The 16,594-nt window shown below is 39.7% G+C and overlaps 1 protein-coding gene across 2 annotated transcripts; it reads left to right on the top strand.

Moving 5' to 3' along the window:
* Positions 1 to 1,705: 1,705 nt before the first annotated feature.
* rab36 (RAB36, member RAS oncogene family) lies at positions 1,706 to 15,077 on the top strand. Of its 2 annotated transcripts, none has more exons than XM_046860386.1 (13): positions 1,706 to 1,898; positions 3,646 to 3,806; positions 5,493 to 5,881; positions 8,629 to 8,721; positions 9,831 to 9,922; positions 10,412 to 10,477; positions 10,577 to 10,678; positions 11,429 to 11,493; positions 11,585 to 11,636; positions 13,078 to 13,159; positions 13,573 to 13,663; positions 13,909 to 14,019; positions 14,633 to 15,077. In XM_046860386.1, the coding sequence occupies exons 4-13, from the start codon at positions 8,668 to 8,670 to the stop codon at positions 14,689 to 14,691; spliced, it is 774 nt and encodes a 257-aa protein (XP_046716342.1). In that variant the 5' UTR covers positions 1,706 to 1,898; positions 3,646 to 3,806; positions 5,493 to 5,881; positions 8,629 to 8,667; the 3' UTR covers positions 14,692 to 15,077. The 2 variants fall into 2 exon arrangements, with proteins under 2 accessions (XP_046716342.1, XP_046716341.1); XM_046860385.1 differs by lacking the exons at positions 1,706 to 1,898; positions 3,646 to 3,806 and adding an exon at positions 4,968 to 5,270 and having other exon boundaries at positions 5,493 to 5,523; positions 5,720 to 5,947.
* The last annotated feature ends 1,517 nt before the right edge of the window (positions 15,078 to 16,594 follow it).

Raw genomic sequence — 16,594 nt, 5'->3', positions numbered from 1 at the left:
ATGAAGACCTTCCAATTACATAATTATTAATATATGATTATTTAGAGGTTGATTGTGCAATGTGAACTGGTATTATAAAAAGAATAGAGTGTTTGAGGAGCCACAACTCTTTCACTGGGATTTACATGCACAGAAGCCACGCCTCCTTCACTGGGATTTACATGTGCAGAGGCCCGACCCTCCTTTATTGGGACTTACATGCACAGAAGCCACGCCTCCTTCACTGGGACTTACATGCACAGAGGCCACGCCTCCTTCACTAGGACTTACATGCACAGAAGCCACGCCTCCTTCACTGGGACTTACATGCACAGAGGCCATGCCTTACATGAACAGAAGCCACGCCTCCTTCACTGGGATTTACATGTGCAGAGGCCACGCCTCCTTTATTGGGACTTACATGCACAGAAGCTATGTCTCCTTCACTGGGATTTACATGCACAGAGGCCACGCCTCCTTCACTAGGACTTACATGCACAGAAGCCACGCCTCCTTCACTAGGACTTACATGCACAGAAGCCACGCCTCCTTCACTGGGATTTAAATGTACAGAGGCCATGCCTCCTTCACTGAAACTCATAGCTGACATGCACAGCGGCCACGCCTCCTCCACTGGGGCTGACATGCACAGAGGCCACGCCTCCTTCCCTTGGAACGACATAGAGAAGCCACACCTCCTTCACATGGTGTCTAGGACATTCCTGAGCAGGTTTAATCTCAGTGTTGAGCAGGTATAAAGAAGCCATTTCTTACCAAGCAGCAAAATCATTCAGGATTGAAAAGATTTGTACAGCTTTTGTACAGTTTGCAAGTTTTAAACCTTACACCTTCTGTTTAAACGCCATCAGCTCAAAAGAACTGCCCAGAGGAGGCTTCCCGATTTCACAAACACCTAAACTACTAATAATCTCACTGATGGTAGAAAAGACTGAGTGGCTTTGTTCAAGTCTGATCACACACAGAAATGGTGTATGACTTTACACCTGGTCCTGGAATCCAAATCAGCATGTTGCTGTTTGTGCAGGCTTCATGAGGGTATGAGCTTCTGGCACACGGACAGAGGTTAACGGTCCGCCAGTGACTGAACGAATGTGCCTCAGAGTGGGATTATAATTATTCAGCAGGCCACAGACTTTTAGAGGTCCAGCGCAGGAGAACAAGCATGTGGCAGGATCGATCTGATAGTGTAGGAAATGCAATCCCAGCCATCCAATGTGGTTATTTAATGCACTTAAGGCAGATAAGTGCTCATTAGAAGAGTGGTGGTTGGTTTAGGAGCAGTCTAAACCCTGGCTCAATCCTTTTCTCTCTCTCTCTCTCTCTCTCTCTCTCTCTCTCTCTCTCTCTCTTTCTCTTTCTCTTTCTCTTACAGGCTTCTGAGGTTTCAAGTTCTCTCTCTGACACCTTATGCGCACTTCAAACTGACAGATGGTTTTAGAAATTAGGCAGCAGCCGCTCCATGGGACACCTGTTTCAAGGCATAATAAAATACATAATTATGTGTGTGTGTGTGTGTGTGTGTGTGTGTGTGTGTGTGTGTGTGTGTGTTTGTATGATGCTCGCAATAACCTGTTATTTCCTTTTCCTTCACTACCACATAGCAGTTCCAATAGCAATTCAAAGATACACCACGATGGTAACCTATGAGCTCATGTTATTCCGTCATCAATAATGTTGTGTTTTCTTTTTATACACCGTAGCGTGCAGATGTGCAGTGCAGGATGTCGATGCCGGTGCATGCTGGGAAAAAAGACACCGTCTGCTGCCACCTAGTGAACCTCTTGACACGATCCATTCCACGTAACTGAGTTCAGGAAGTTCATCAAACCCATAAACTGTAGCTGGAGACGTGATTTTACAGCTCCATCTATCGACACTCGTCTATTAATGATACACAGGTGCTGAATTACTGATCAGCTACAATATTTTTGATATTTGATCACAGTACAGTTTTACACACTTCAGAGGTTATGAACTGAAGCCGGGGGAAAAATTAAACCTTTGAATTTTCATGTGATGTTTTTTTATATCGACGTAAAAGTAATAAGTGTAAGTACACATTACTTTTAGTTTGTTGGGGGACACAAACATTTTTTTTCCTTTTATTATATGTGTTTTGGTAAATTTGTAGACAGACAGATCACTTTAATCAGCAATGATGAAATAAATAATATTTGATGATTAATATCAAAATATTTTTTGAGGTGTTTGTTGATATTTGGTTTATTTGTGGAGGTTTGGTGTATTTGAATATTGAGAGTGTTTGGTTTATGTTTTGTTGTGTGTGTGTGTGTGTGTGTGTGTGTGTGTGTGTGTGTGTGTGTGTGTGTGTGTGTGTGTGTGTGTGTGTGTGTATGTGTGTCTATATTTTAGTGGGGTTTTTTGTTTGTGGATATTTGTAGTGTTTTGTGTGTTTGTGGATATTTGGGGTGTTTGTGTGTGTTTGTGGATATTTGAGTGTTTGTGTGTTTGTGGATATTTGGGGTGTTTGTGTGTGTTGTGGATATTTGGAGTTTTGTGTGTTTGTGGATATTTTAATGTATTTGGATATTTGGGGTATTTGTGTGTGTGTGGATATTTGGAGTGTTTGTGTGTGTTTGTGGATATTTGTGTGTTTGTGAATATTTCTAGTGTTTGTGTGTTTGTGGATATTTGTGGTGTTTGTCGTTTGTGGATATTTGGAGTGTTTTGTGTTTGTGGATATTTGGAGTATTTTGTGTTTGTGATATTTGTGGTGTTTGTGTGTGTGGATATTTGGTGTTTGTGTGTGTTTGTGGATATTTGGAGTGTTTGTGTGTGTTTGTGGATATTTGGTGTTTGTGTGTTTGTGGATATTTGAGTGTTTTGTGTTTGTGGATGTTTGGAGTGTTTGTGTGTGTGTGTGTGTGTGTGGATATTTGTGGTGTTTGTGTGTGTTTGTGGATATTTGTGGTGTTTGTGTGTTTGTGGATATTTGGAGTGTTTTGTGTTTGTGGATATTTGGAGTGTTTGTGTGTTTGTGGATATTTGGGTGTTTGTGCGTTTGTGGATATTTGGAGTTTTGTGTGTTTGTGGATATCTGGAGTGTTTGTGTGTGTTTGTGGATATTTGTGGTGTTTGTGCGTTTGTGGATATTTGGGGTGTTTTGTGTTTGTGGATATTTGGAGTGTTTGTGTGTGTGTGTGGATATTTGTAGTGTTTTGTGTGTTTGTGAATATTTGGGGTGTTTGTGTGTGTTTGTGGATATTTGTGGTGTTTGTGTGTGTTTGTGGATATTTGTGGTGTTTGTGCGTTTGTGGATATTTAGTGTTTGTGTGTTTGTGAATATTTCTAGTGTTTGTGTGTGTTTGTGAATATTTGGGGTGTTTGTGTGTGTTTGTGAATATTTGGGGTGTTTTGTGTTTTTATTTTGTGGATGTTCACGGTTTTGTGAATATTTTGTGTGTGTTTGTGGATTTTGGGGTATTTGTTTGTTTGTGGTGTTTGTGTGTGTTTGGAGTGTTTGTGTGTATTTGTGGATATTTGAGTGTTTAGGAATATTTGGTTTATTTGATAAATGTTAAATGTATTCTGTGGTGTTTGTGAACGTTTGTGGATATTTGAGGTGTTTGTTATATTTGTTGGTGTTTGTGGATATTTAAAGTATTTGTGTGTGTGTTTTTTTAGATCATTTAGGAAGTGAACAGTCTTTTCTGCAATCTGATGTCCTTTTGTTTCCAGTCTCCAGCGTTTGGAAGAATGTAATAAACCCGTGGTTTCAACTTCTTCACCTTTGACAGTCTCTGGAGCAGGACCGAGTTCCACTTAAAACATTATCACCTGGTGAGGTGTGTATTAGCCACAGCTTTTAGGATAAAGGATTTGAGAAGCCCCTGAAGATAATCTTGTCGTCTCCTGGTGTCGGCCAAGACATTCTTAACAAATATGATCCAGCGCCAGAGCTAATCACAGCTTAGGATTTGGTGTCTGCACAAAGCTGTTCACCACAACAAGCTGGACAGGGTGTGTGAGTAAGGAGGTTATTTCCTGCAGTAGTGTTGCTCAACTGACAGATGGAAGTCTGCATTATTAGACTGGACTGGACTGGACTGACGACATCACGGTGACTCCATGTTGGCTAATACACAAAATATCACCATGTTGTAGCTAAAAGGCTTGTGGTGTCTTTTAGTACTTAACAAAAACCACACAGTTTGTTTACCTGGAATTGAAAACTATGCTTGACTAATTTTTGTGCAACATCTTCCAGAAGTATATCAGACATATAATATAGTCAATACACATAATGTAAGCCAGAGGTGCCCAAACTACAGCCCCACATTTAGAACAGCCATCTGAACAATGCCAGAGACATATTTTGAAAATTGAATTTTAAATTATTTTTTTTTACGCAAATCATATCTGTATTTGATAGTAAATGTCTTGGCTTTCAAAATAAAATTATCCATAGTTATTAATAGAGATCGAGGCACTGAAAGTTGATTGCTAGAACTATCAACTATCCGCCAAAATCCATACCGATAGTTTTTCCGGCTTCCGGTCCGCTGTCATTGCGAGAGCGGCCTCTAGAGGCGAATCACTGACGATGCTGTTTTTACTCCCGAAACGCTGTGCTGTACGGAGAGTGCTATATTATATTTATTATTTATTATTTATTAATTCTATAATTCTATTTATTAATAGTTCAGAACGATTTTAAATGGAGTGCTTGTTCTAAACGCAGTATCCATTTTTAAAAACTACTGTCTGATTAATCGGTTATTGGTGAGTATTAAGTAAAAAAAAAAGTAATTATAATAGTAATAATGTTCTTTTAATAGACTCCTAAAAAGTAACACTCGTGTCTGTACGGTGCAGAACAAAATAATAAACTAATCTTGCAATAGGAGGTTAAATAAATACATTTCAAATCATAATAAAATCTCCACAATAATACTGCGTCATTTTCTGTTACAGACCGACCCGGACCCCCGTTAAAAAAAGGGAAAGAATTATGTGGTCCTCACAAAAAAAAAAAGATTTAGGAACCCTGATCTCAGGTCTTCGTCTCGCTTCAGCGACACCGACCTCACTAACGACACAAAAATATCACATCCAAACCCATTTCCTTTCCAACGGTGTCCTAGTTGCTCTCAACATCATATCTCATGGGTGGTCATTATTTCAGACGAGAATACATGAGAATAAAGAGAGAAACTTTCGAAAGTAGGAGGTAAAAAGAGCAAAAGAAAACGCTGAATATGAATGAACTAAGGACCTTGCGGTGACCTTCAACAACACCACAGCAATCAGTGAGACAGCTTTATTCTTTTATTGGAAAAATAATACACACATCAATCATACGGGTTAAAACATAATACAAATAATATTCATTTAAATAACGAACAAACTAATAAAATCATTAATTTAGTAGCAAAATATGTTTGTATGATATGTGGGAAAAGTTTTGTTTGATTAAGAGCTGATCATTTTACACGTAGGACGTGTGTGTGTGTGTGTGTGTGTTTGAACAGAAATGCAAATGGCGGAAACACGTGGTGACAGGTAAAGCTGTTCATTGATTGATTCATCGTCGTCATGGTAACCACTGTCAAGCCTCGGAAATCTCGCGAGACTTTGTTGGACAGGATAATTTACATCATATTTCATTATAAATCTTGACTATAGCAGTACACCCACTAACCGTACAATACATTTGTTCATGTTTGCTCGTTTCTTCTTCCTTTTATTTGCATGAAAGTTCTCTAAACGTAGGTATCGCGAGATATCGCGTAAAATCGCGTCACGTGACTTGGATGGAGAATGGAGGGGTGTCGTCCGGGAAGACGAGCCACGTGACGTCGAGCTGTTGCCATGGAGATTTGGGTTGACTGATGCACCTTGCGGAAGCGTGTGGAGCGGAGTTGCGTTTTTATTTATTATTTTATTCAAATAATAATAAAAAACTTTACAATAAACATTAGGAGTGGTGAGTAGAAAGCGGCGTCTTGGTGTAAAATGTCTGAAATGTTACAGAGAAAAAGATTTAGTGCATGAAAACGTGTCCTATATGAGCCCTAAATGATGCAGAATTAATCCTAAATCTAAAACTGGGGTTTGTGATATAAATGTCTTTATTTCTGGACTGTAAAATGTCTATATTTTCTTGAATGTGCAGTTTGGAGTGTGTAAAAGATGAATGTTTACATTTTCACCCACATACAGCAATGCAACAATCCCATTTTATGCTTTTATAAATACTGGGCATCATATTTGTATGTTTATTTGCCCTCTGAGATTGAATTGACTTCATTTGGATTGTAATTTGGTCACTCACACACATCATAGTCCGGCTGTGTTGTGTTGAAATACCTGAAACTCTTCAAACACTAGTCCCATCTGAATCAATCCACTTCTTAATTCAGTCATTATGACACCACGGCTGTAGAAACCATCGCTATTAGAGAGAAAGAGCATGGATATTAGATATCACACACAGGAAAGTCATATTGTGAGAACGAATGCTGTTACTAAAGCAAGAATCCCGAAAACTAGAATTCTCCTTTCACTGGAGCCACAGCTGCACCACAGCTGCACCGCCCGGCATACATCATCAACCCTGGGTTTTCCCCACATTTTCTAGAGTTTCCTGAGAATTTGAACTGGAAGCAAATTTTGTGTTTTTGTTGTGCGCAAATTCAACAGGAAAGAAAATGTAAAAAAGTGTGAACGGTTTATAAAAAACAAATGTTTTGAACTGTTTTTGAGCTTTTCTTGTAAAAAAAAAAATCCTTGTAAATGCCCTTGTGAGTGGAGAAAACGGAAAAAAGACAGAACAGCTATTAAATCCAGGTGAATAGATTTCAGCTTGTGCAGTTTGCTATAGATTCAGGTTGCGAGTTCTGACTAATAAAGCTAGAAACAGCATATTTTCGCCTTGGTGATCAGAACTTTCATGAATACAGCTGTTGCCTGCCCAAATCAAAGAGAAGTAGAGCTATAACTTTGAATAAAAAACTCTCTGAGTGTAGGAGAAAAAGGTCTGCATGAACAAATGATCAGCAAGATGATGTGAGCCAATTTTGAAGCATGCTATTGTAACATTTTGACCAGTAGGTGGCGATAAATGTGTCGCATTGCTCTCAGCGTCATTGGAACAAACCATTTGGAATATTCCAAATTCTTTTTTTCTTTTTTCTTTTCTTATTGTGGGGATGACGGTTGGACAAAATTTGTTGGAGGTCTCTTGAACAAAACAATCCAAGCCGACAGAAGACTTAATTAGGAGGGAATTTACGTCATTATTGGCAGCGTTTGGTTCAAGTTTGGTCCACGATCACTGTGCCAAATTTCATTTGAACTTCTTATCAGACGCTTCTATCATCTGCAGAAAAGAAGGACGAATCCGACAATAACAAAAATGAAAATGAGAAGTAGAAAAACACTCGGGTGTCTAGGTCACGTTGGTGCTTGGCCCCCTAAATACAGCTTGAGGATGATCTCTGGTGTTTTCATTTAATGTTTTAAATACAAAAAATTTAGAAAAAGAAGAAGAAAAAGAACAAGATGATGACAAAGTAGAAGAAGGAGAACATGATGATTAAGAAGAAGAAGACGTAGAAAAACAGTAGGGTGTATAGTGTCTTTGGTGCTTGGCCCCCTAATTACAGCTTCATGTTGCTCTCTGGTGCTTTAATTTGAAGTTTTAAGTAAAAGAATTTGAGAAGGAAGTAGAAAAAGAATAACACAATGACAAAGAAGAAGGAGAACATGATGATTAAGTAGAAGATAAGGAAGAAAAAGTCTCCATAATTACAGCTTTTATATTCTTAAGAGTGAAAACCAGCACATTTACATTTATTGCATTTTGAAGATCATTTAGTTCTTCACCTGAGCAGTTACGAGATCTGTGGTTTTATCATCACCTAGATTACATTTTACACTTCTTCATAAACGACACTATGTTTGGCCAAAAGTATTCGGGCACCTGCCTTTTTTTTTTCTCAGCCAAATGTGGTTCCTCCTCAATCTCTTTCCACAAAACTGGAGGTACACAACTGTAAAGGAGGTCTTTGGATGTGGTTCCAACATCACAATGCTCCTGTGCACAAAATCAGCTCCATGAAGATTTACATGGGTTAGAAGTGTGTAGAAGGTCTCACGTGGCCTGCTTTAGAGTTCGGGTCTGATCCCTATTGATCTCTTTTGGAATGAATTAGAATCTACTAGAGCTTCCTACTAGAATCCTCACCTCATCTACATCAGTAACACCTTTGTGTCTGAATGAGCACAAAGCTCCATAAATCACTCCAAAATCGATTGGAACATCTTCCCAGAATTCCCACTGAGGTTTTTTTTAACAGCAAATGGAGACTAAATCTGGAAAGGTTTATTCAAAAGGCACAATCTTATAGTCAGGTGTCCACAAAAGTTCTCGCCCATGCAGTATGCGTCCGAGCCAATCAGTTACCGCGTGTTTTCGTCTCCTAGCGAACAGCTGAGGCGAAGAAACACCCTGCTGGTGCTGAATAAACATTTCCAGTGTTGCAGTGTCGTTATCTCGAACCACAACACGCTTTAATGCAGCGCAGCGTTTTCGATATGGAAGGATGATGTGTTATTTTCGGTGTACTTCATCTGTAATAAACGTGTCCTGCGTTCCCTCTGCAGGTCAGAGGTCAGTCCCTTCAGCTGCTGTGAGACGGCACAATGCAGTTCATTCCTCCTGTCAGCAAAAACAGGATCGTATCTACATTTCCCAAGGTAACGATTATTATTACTTTCTAATAATTTCCCGAAAAACGTATCGGGACACCTGACTTTTTTAGCCTCGTTCGTATGTTCCTCAAACTGATACCACAAAAGTAGGAGAAATACAATTGTACAAGACGTCGTTACTCGTGGGATCGTGAAATTTGTTCTTCACTTGAACTAGAAGACCCAAACCTGTTCCAGCATGACAATAACCCTGAAGATATGCTTCACATGGGTTGGAGTATCAAGCTGACTGCACCTCAGGCCTCCTCACCTCACCTACATCAGTACCTGATTTTCTTTTACATAAATCTCCACTAAATCACTCCACAATCTGGTAGAACATCTTCCCAGAAGAGCAGAGGTTAAAATGAAACCCTGGCAAACCAGCCACAGAGACGTTTTACATGATCAAGACGTGCGGAAGAACATCACGAGGGATCAGGAAGACCTTCAACGAGCTCGATCATCAAAAATGCCGAAACCCTTCGGCAACTCGCGCATAACGATCGGCGGAGAAGAATCCACACGATCAGATCAAGGGTCGCCGTTCTGACAGCGTAGCGGAGATCCAGAAGGTGCTTGACGGGCTTAGAAAAGAAGACTTCCAGGACACACGTGCTTTTTTGTAAACAGAGCGAGTCTCGAAACTTTTGGACACCATCTCGTACCAATCTTACGTGCAAGTGTCCACAAACTTTTGAGTGCATAGTGTATATGTTAGTATTTCATCAAAGCTGCTGAATTCTCCATGCTGATTGGTCAGAAGGTTTTGGTTTATCCCTTGTAACAAATAGCGCAGCCGCAAACGGACAGTTTCTACCTGATTTATTCACTTGTCCAGTTGCGTCATTGTTTTCTTGTAGTAACATTTATTAAGATCACATGAACACGTGATCTGATGGCAAGACATTTCCAAAAAACGTGTAAATGAAGAACACAACGGCAGGAATGTGGTAGTCGATAGCAGTGTGAATCAGGAAGCGACTAGCACTTCGTAAACTTTTGCTAGCTGTTTTTCTTTTGCTTGCGTTTTGCTAGCTAGTTACTGTACATTCATACGTAATGACTAGTACCATTTCTCCGTGTCTGTGTGTGTGTGTGTGTGTGTGTTGCAGTGTTATAATCCACAAGCATGTCTGCAGATGAAGGAGGACTGGAGCGCTGAAGCTAAACTCGCTTTTAAAGACCGAGCCACCAGACAGCATGGGTAAAAACCACCGTCTTCATCGTGTTGATTTCATGCGAGCAAACAGCAGACGTACGCATCACTTCCAGTTAGCAGGGTTATAAGCGCCCGAGAAACCACCAATCCATGTTCTCAGACTCGTCATGGGCTCGTCTCGCAAAGAACTGTATGGGCAAAAGTTTGTGGACACCCTGTGCATAAGACAATGTGCTTTTTGAACATCCCGTTCCACATTCTTTGTTCCACATTATTTGCTGTTTTTATAACTTTTATTCTTCAGGGAAGATGGTCTAGATTTTGAGATTTGTGTGAGAAATGGTGGAAAAACCAGTGGCTCAGTGGAGAAAACATTGGACTCCTGATTGGAGTTCAAACCCCTCGAGGGCCCTTAAACAAGACCTCCTTTAAATTCAGGAAATTGAATGTGCTTTGATTTGAAGATCTTTCCCATGTGCTGTACTGGTGCAAACCCAAAGCCCTGAGAGGACATGCATGTTTTTTCCTGGACAGATCGAAGATGTCTAAAGTGGTGGTGGTGGGAGACCTGAACGTAGGGAAGACCTGCTTAATTAACAGGTAATAATGTGTAATTGGAGTTAGGTCTGTGATCTACAGGGCTTGTTTGTCAGCGTACGGTGTTTTCTGGATGATAACGGAGATGATCTTGTGCTTCAGGTTCTGTAAAGACGTCTTCGATCGCGACTACAAGGCCACCATCGGGGTCGACTTCGAAATCGTGAGATTTGAACTGTCAGGGCTTCCGTTTTCTCTTCAGATGTGAGTGCTGATTCGTCTTCATGTCAGGTTTCTCACAGGGTGACGCTGCTTGTGTATACATGTAGGACTGGATCAGATCTTTCTTCTTGTGGCTGAGCGGAAAAAATCGGCGGCTACTTTGAAATTTTTTTTTTTTACTGGTAATAAAAAACATTTCAAGCAAATAATCAGATTTTTAATATTTTAATATTCAGGATTCACTACTATTTCTAGGTAAAATGTAAGCGAATGTGCAACCTGACATTTAATTTATTCAAAACATGAAATAATTGAATAAAATCAGATTAATAAATTGAAATCTACTCAATTATGAAATTATGAAATAAAACCATTAAATTAAATAAAATCAAATTAATAATTAAATTTAATGATATGAATTATTTAATTGATAAACGAAAATTGAGTTAAGAAATTAAATCAATTATTATATGAAATAAAAAAATATTTAATTGTTCAATTTAATTAATTAAATGACTTCTATTATTAAATGATTAAATGAAATGGAAGAAAATGAATCAATCATTAAATGAAATTAATTGTAATCTATTAGTCGATGAAAAGAAATTCATAAAATGACATCAATTCAATGAAATTGAATGAATAAATGCAATTGAATAAAATGATGTGAAATTAAATCATTAATTTAATTTAAAGAATTTAATAATTGAAGAAATTTGATTCCACAAAATCCACTTTTCCTTTTCTTCATTATAATACACACAGTGTGTAAATGTTCTCTTCTCCCCGTAGCTGGGACACGGCAGGCCAGGAGAAGTTCAAATGCATCGCTGCAGCGTATTACAGAGGAGCTCAGGGTACGACCCTCGTTCCTCCACTCCTACGTCTTTATTCATTCCATCACACAGCACATGCAACACGTCGCTCCTGTGTTTTTCTTCTCCACAGTCATCGTCGCTGTATTCGACATGACGGACATTAAAACGCTGGAACACACGAAGTGAGTTGTGGATTTTTACACGCTGTGGTTGGAGGGTTTTTTCGTTCGCAGGATTGATAAAAGCACAGACAATCGAGAGGAGAAACTCTCTGAAGTGGAGCTTTAAGAGATCGTTTATACCCTGCAGAAAGTCTCTGGGTGGATTTTCATGACGTTTTGCCTGTTTTAGAGGCTTTCTGCTATTTTTGGTTTGGTAGACATTTGGTGTAGATGTTTTCTCTCATTTGGAGGAAGCAGAGCTGAAGATGTTGAGGTTTTCATTGACAGTGAGGAGGATGAACAGAATTAGAAATAAGTTTATTAGAGAAACAGCGCATGTAGGACATTTTGGAGACAAGGTGAGAAATATTGAGATGGTTTGGACGTGTGCAGAGGAGGGACATGGGGTATATCAGTAGGAGAATGCTGAGGATGGAGACACCAGGAAGGAGGAAAAGAGGAAGAACATGGAGGAGGTTTATGGATGTGGTGAGGGAAGACATGCAGGTAGTTGGTGTGAAAGAGGCAGATGTTAAGGACAGGGGGGTATGGAGACGGATGATCCGCTGTGGCGCCCCCTAATGGGAGCACCCAAAAGAAGAAGAAGATTTTTGTAGAAAATCATTGGCTATAAATAACTTTTTATGGGTAGGAGTTTCATTGACTTTAGCAATTAATTTGAAGTTTGTCTTTTTGTTTCATTTACTTTTTTTGGCGTGTGGCAGATGCCTTTATTCAGAGAGATTTACATTGAACTCATTCATATAACTGAGCAGTGATGAGGTTAAGGGCCTCACCCAGGGGCCCAGGAGTGGATTTAAAGTCTTTGGATTCACAGTCCAATGCCTTGAGTACTAAGCTAGCACCTCATCTTACCACCACATTTCTGGAGAAAAAATATACACTATTTGGATAAGTTTGTGGACACCTGACATGTATTTGCTTTCTAAACATCCTATTCCACATTTTGACTCTATACTCACCTCCACTCTACTGAGAAGATGTTCCACTAGATTTTGAAGTGTGCCTTTGGAGATGTGTGGCGCTCTGAGGTGAACTCTATAGCAGGAGATCTTCCACTCCGATCCTTGTAAAGCATTTGCTCATGGAGCTGGTTTTGTACACAGGAGCATCTCCATGCTGGAACAGGTTTGAGTCTCCTAACATCCAAAATCCTCCTATACGATTGCGTGCCTTGAACTTTGTGGAAACAATTTGTAGAAGAAGCACATATGGCGGGAACAGGCAGGCGTCCCAATACTTTTGAGCACAGCATGTACTTATGGTCAACTGCTAATTATTGAAATGTGCAATTTCATATGAGTTTAGGATTCAATTCTATTCCAGAATCCTGTAGAAATACGTGTTATACACGTGATAAAAAACAAACGTGTGCAGTGTATCAGCATGGGGATATGTTGTAGGTCTCAGTTGTTCTAAAGCGTAACGTTTTTTCTCTCAGGCAGTGGCTGATCGAAGCGCTGAACGAGAACGAACCCAACTCCTGCTTTATTTTCCTGGTCGGAACCAAAAGAGATCTGATGGTGAGAATTCAGTTCCTCTGCCTCGTTCCTCACACTGACCCACATCCAGAGGCAGAGACACAAAAAATTAAATGTGATTAAATCTGTGGTGGAAAATTTCCTCGACTGATTTCCTTCTGGAAAAATCCACCGTATCGAACATCCGTCAGTGTGGAAGATCAGGTGAACAGATGAGCTGTTACTATAGAAACGGTAACCTATGAAAGCGATATTGATATTAATATAAAGCGGTCAAAGAGATGCTGTCATAAAGAATACACACCTTCTGACCAATCAGAATCGAGAATTCAAGACCACTGGATTTAAATATCACATGCCTCTGAAATAAATGATGATGATGAAGATGATGATGATTTATTTGTGTGTGTGTGTGTGTGTGTGTGTGTGTGTGTGTGTGTGTGTGTGTGTATTAGTCTCCAGAGGAATGCCGGAGGACAGAGAGAGATGCGGTAAAGATGGCGGAGGAGATAAACGCAGAGTTCTGGTCCGTCTCGTCCAAAACAGGTAAAGAGGGACATCGTCCTCACTGTCCAGAGAGACACGCTGCAGATCTTCCAGAGCTTCCTGACCTTCATTAGAGGGACTGTGAAGCAGAAGACAGCAGAGAAAAGCTGACTGATGTCTGGACATGTGGCTCAAATGTAACAAGTTTCTGTGTTCAGTCTGAGAGACCAGATGATGATAATATGTGTGTGTGTGTGTGTGTGTGTGTGTGTGTGTGTGTGTGTGTGTGTGTGTGTGTGTGACAGGAGAAAACGTGCAGCAGTTTTTCTTCCGTGTGGCTGCTCTGGCTTTCGAGGACTCCGTGGTGAAGGGGGCGGAGCTCTGCAGCGGCACAGCACGGATTGGAGACGTCATTAGTAAGTGTGTGTGTGTGTGTGTGTGTGTGTGTGTGTGTGTGTGTGTGTGTGTGTGTGTGCGTTAGAAATAATGATACACATTTCAGAAATGAATCTTCTGTTTGTTTGTTTTGTCTTATTGTTTGAGTTTGTTTGTTGTTTGTTTTGTTTTATTGGATTGATTTGTGTGGAGTTGTGAAGTTTCAGTTACGTGTAAGTTTTATATTTTAGTTATTTATTTGTGTGTTAGTTATGTTTACGTCACTGTGGGTGTGTTTGTTGTGTTTGAGCTCTTTTGGCTGGTTGAGTTTGTGTTTTGGTTTGAGGAGTTTGTTGATTTTTGTTTTGTTTTTCATTTCGAGTTTTTTCCATTCGACTTTACGTTTCGTTTACTTTTGGTTTTTGTTTGTTTGTTTCTGTGTGTTGCTTGTTTTGTTTATTTTCAAAAACAGCAATGACAATAGTAATAATTATTATTATAATTATAATAGTATTAATATTAATAATAATAATAATAATAATAATAATAATAATAATAATAATAATAATCACTATAGCAATAATAATAATATCAAAACAACAACACCAATGATAATAATTGTAATAATAATAAAAATGATAATTTATTTGACAGAGGTGGATCACACTTCGGTGCGTTCTGAGGTGAAGGCAGAGAGGAAGAGCTGCTGCTGATCTGATGGAGAAGCTCCACACTGTATCACGCTGAAGAGCTCAGACTCTTGATTATTTTAAAGGGAAAAACACAGAATCAGTCACACACACACACACACACACACACACACACACACACACACACACACACACACACACACACACTGTACTGCTGAAGTGTTTCCTCCCTCAGTATTGTGCTGCTTTAATCACTGCCGCTGTAGAACTGAATAGAGGGAAGAAAACACACACGACTGCCGCTTCACCACATCACTACTTTCTTTCAGTATTTTGTTGTAAAAGATTGTAACTGAGCAGCTGTTTGAAGTCTTGTGATCAGATATTAACGTGAATTTGCATTATTTTACCTTTTTTACAACATTAAAGGAAGAGTACTGTTTCTCTTTTTCACTGAGTTTTTCAATATTTTCTTTTCAATATTTAGCAATTTTACTCAAGTATTAAATAATGGAGTATTTGATGGCAGCGGGGGTGAGGCCGAGCTCGGGTTTGTGAATAAAGGGCTGAGATATCTATCTATCTATCTATCTATCTATCTATCTATCTATCTATCTATCTATCTATCTATCTATCTATCTATCTATCTATCTATCTGTCTATTTATCTGTCTGTCTGTCTGTCTGTCTGTCTGTCTGTCTGTCTGTCTGCCGGTCTGTCTGTCTGTCTGTCTGTCTGCCGGTCTGTCTGTCTGTCTGTCTGTCTGTCTGTCTGTATGTCACCCTAAACACACACGCACACACACACACACACACACACACACACACACACACACACATACAGGTGCATCTCAATAAATGAGAATATCATTAAAAAGTTGATTTATTTTAGTAATTCAATATAAAAAGTGACACTTTTATATTGTATAGATTCATCACACACATACTGATATATTTCAAGTGTTTATTTATTTAAATTTTGATGATTATGGCTTACAGCTAATGAAAACCCAAAATTTGGTGTCTCAGAAAATTAGAATATTGTGAAAAAGTTCAATCTCGGAGGCTCGTGGTGTCACACTCTAATCAGCTCATTAAATCCAAACACCTGCAAAGGTTTCCTGAGCCTTCAAATTGTGTCTCAGTCTGGTTAAGGCTACACAATCATGGGGAAGACTGCTGACTCGACAGTTGTCCAGAAGACGATCATTGACACCCTGCACATGGAGGGTAAGAGACAAAAGGTTAATCGCTATAGAAGCTGCTGTTCACAGACTGCTGTATCCAAGCACATTAATGGAAAGTTGAATAGAAGGAAATATTGTGGTAGAAGGTGAAACGAAGCTCATTCAAGATTTTGGGGAGATTCACAAGAAGTGGACTACAGCTGGAGTCAGCGCTTCAAGAGCCTCCACACACAGACGTATCCATGGGCTACAACTGATGCGTTCCTCATGTCGTGCCACTCCTGAACCAAAGACAACTTTGCATTTTATTTGGAAATCAAGGCCCCACAGTCTGGAAGAAGAAGATAGCAGAGGCACAGAATCCAAGCTGCCTGAGGTCCAGTGTAAAGTTTGTACAGTTAGTGGTGGTTTGGGGAGTCGTGTAGTCTGCTGGTGTTGGTCCACTGTGTTTTATCAGGTCCAAGGTCAGCACAGCCGTCTACCAAAAAGTTTAAGAGCATTTCATGCTTCTCTCTGCTGACCAGCTTTATGAAGATGGTGATTTCATTTTCCAGCAGGATTTGGCTCCTGCCCACACTGCCAATAGTACTAATACCTGGTTTAAGGACCATAGTATCCACGTGCTTGATTGGCCAGCAAACTCTCCCGACCTAAACCCCATGGAGAATCTATGGGGTATTGTAAAGAGGAGGATATGAGACACCAGACCCAACAATGTAGAAGAGCTAAAGGCCGCTATCAGAGCAACCTCTTTAACACGTCAGCAGCATCACAGACCGA

This window comes from Silurus meridionalis, chromosome 11, assembly GCF_014805685.1.
Source record: "Silurus meridionalis isolate SWU-2019-XX chromosome 11, ASM1480568v1, whole genome shotgun sequence".
Classification (NCBI taxonomy): Eukaryota; Metazoa; Chordata; class Actinopteri; order Siluriformes; family Siluridae; genus Silurus; species Silurus meridionalis.
This window is presented reverse-complemented; position numbering and strand designations above follow the sequence as displayed.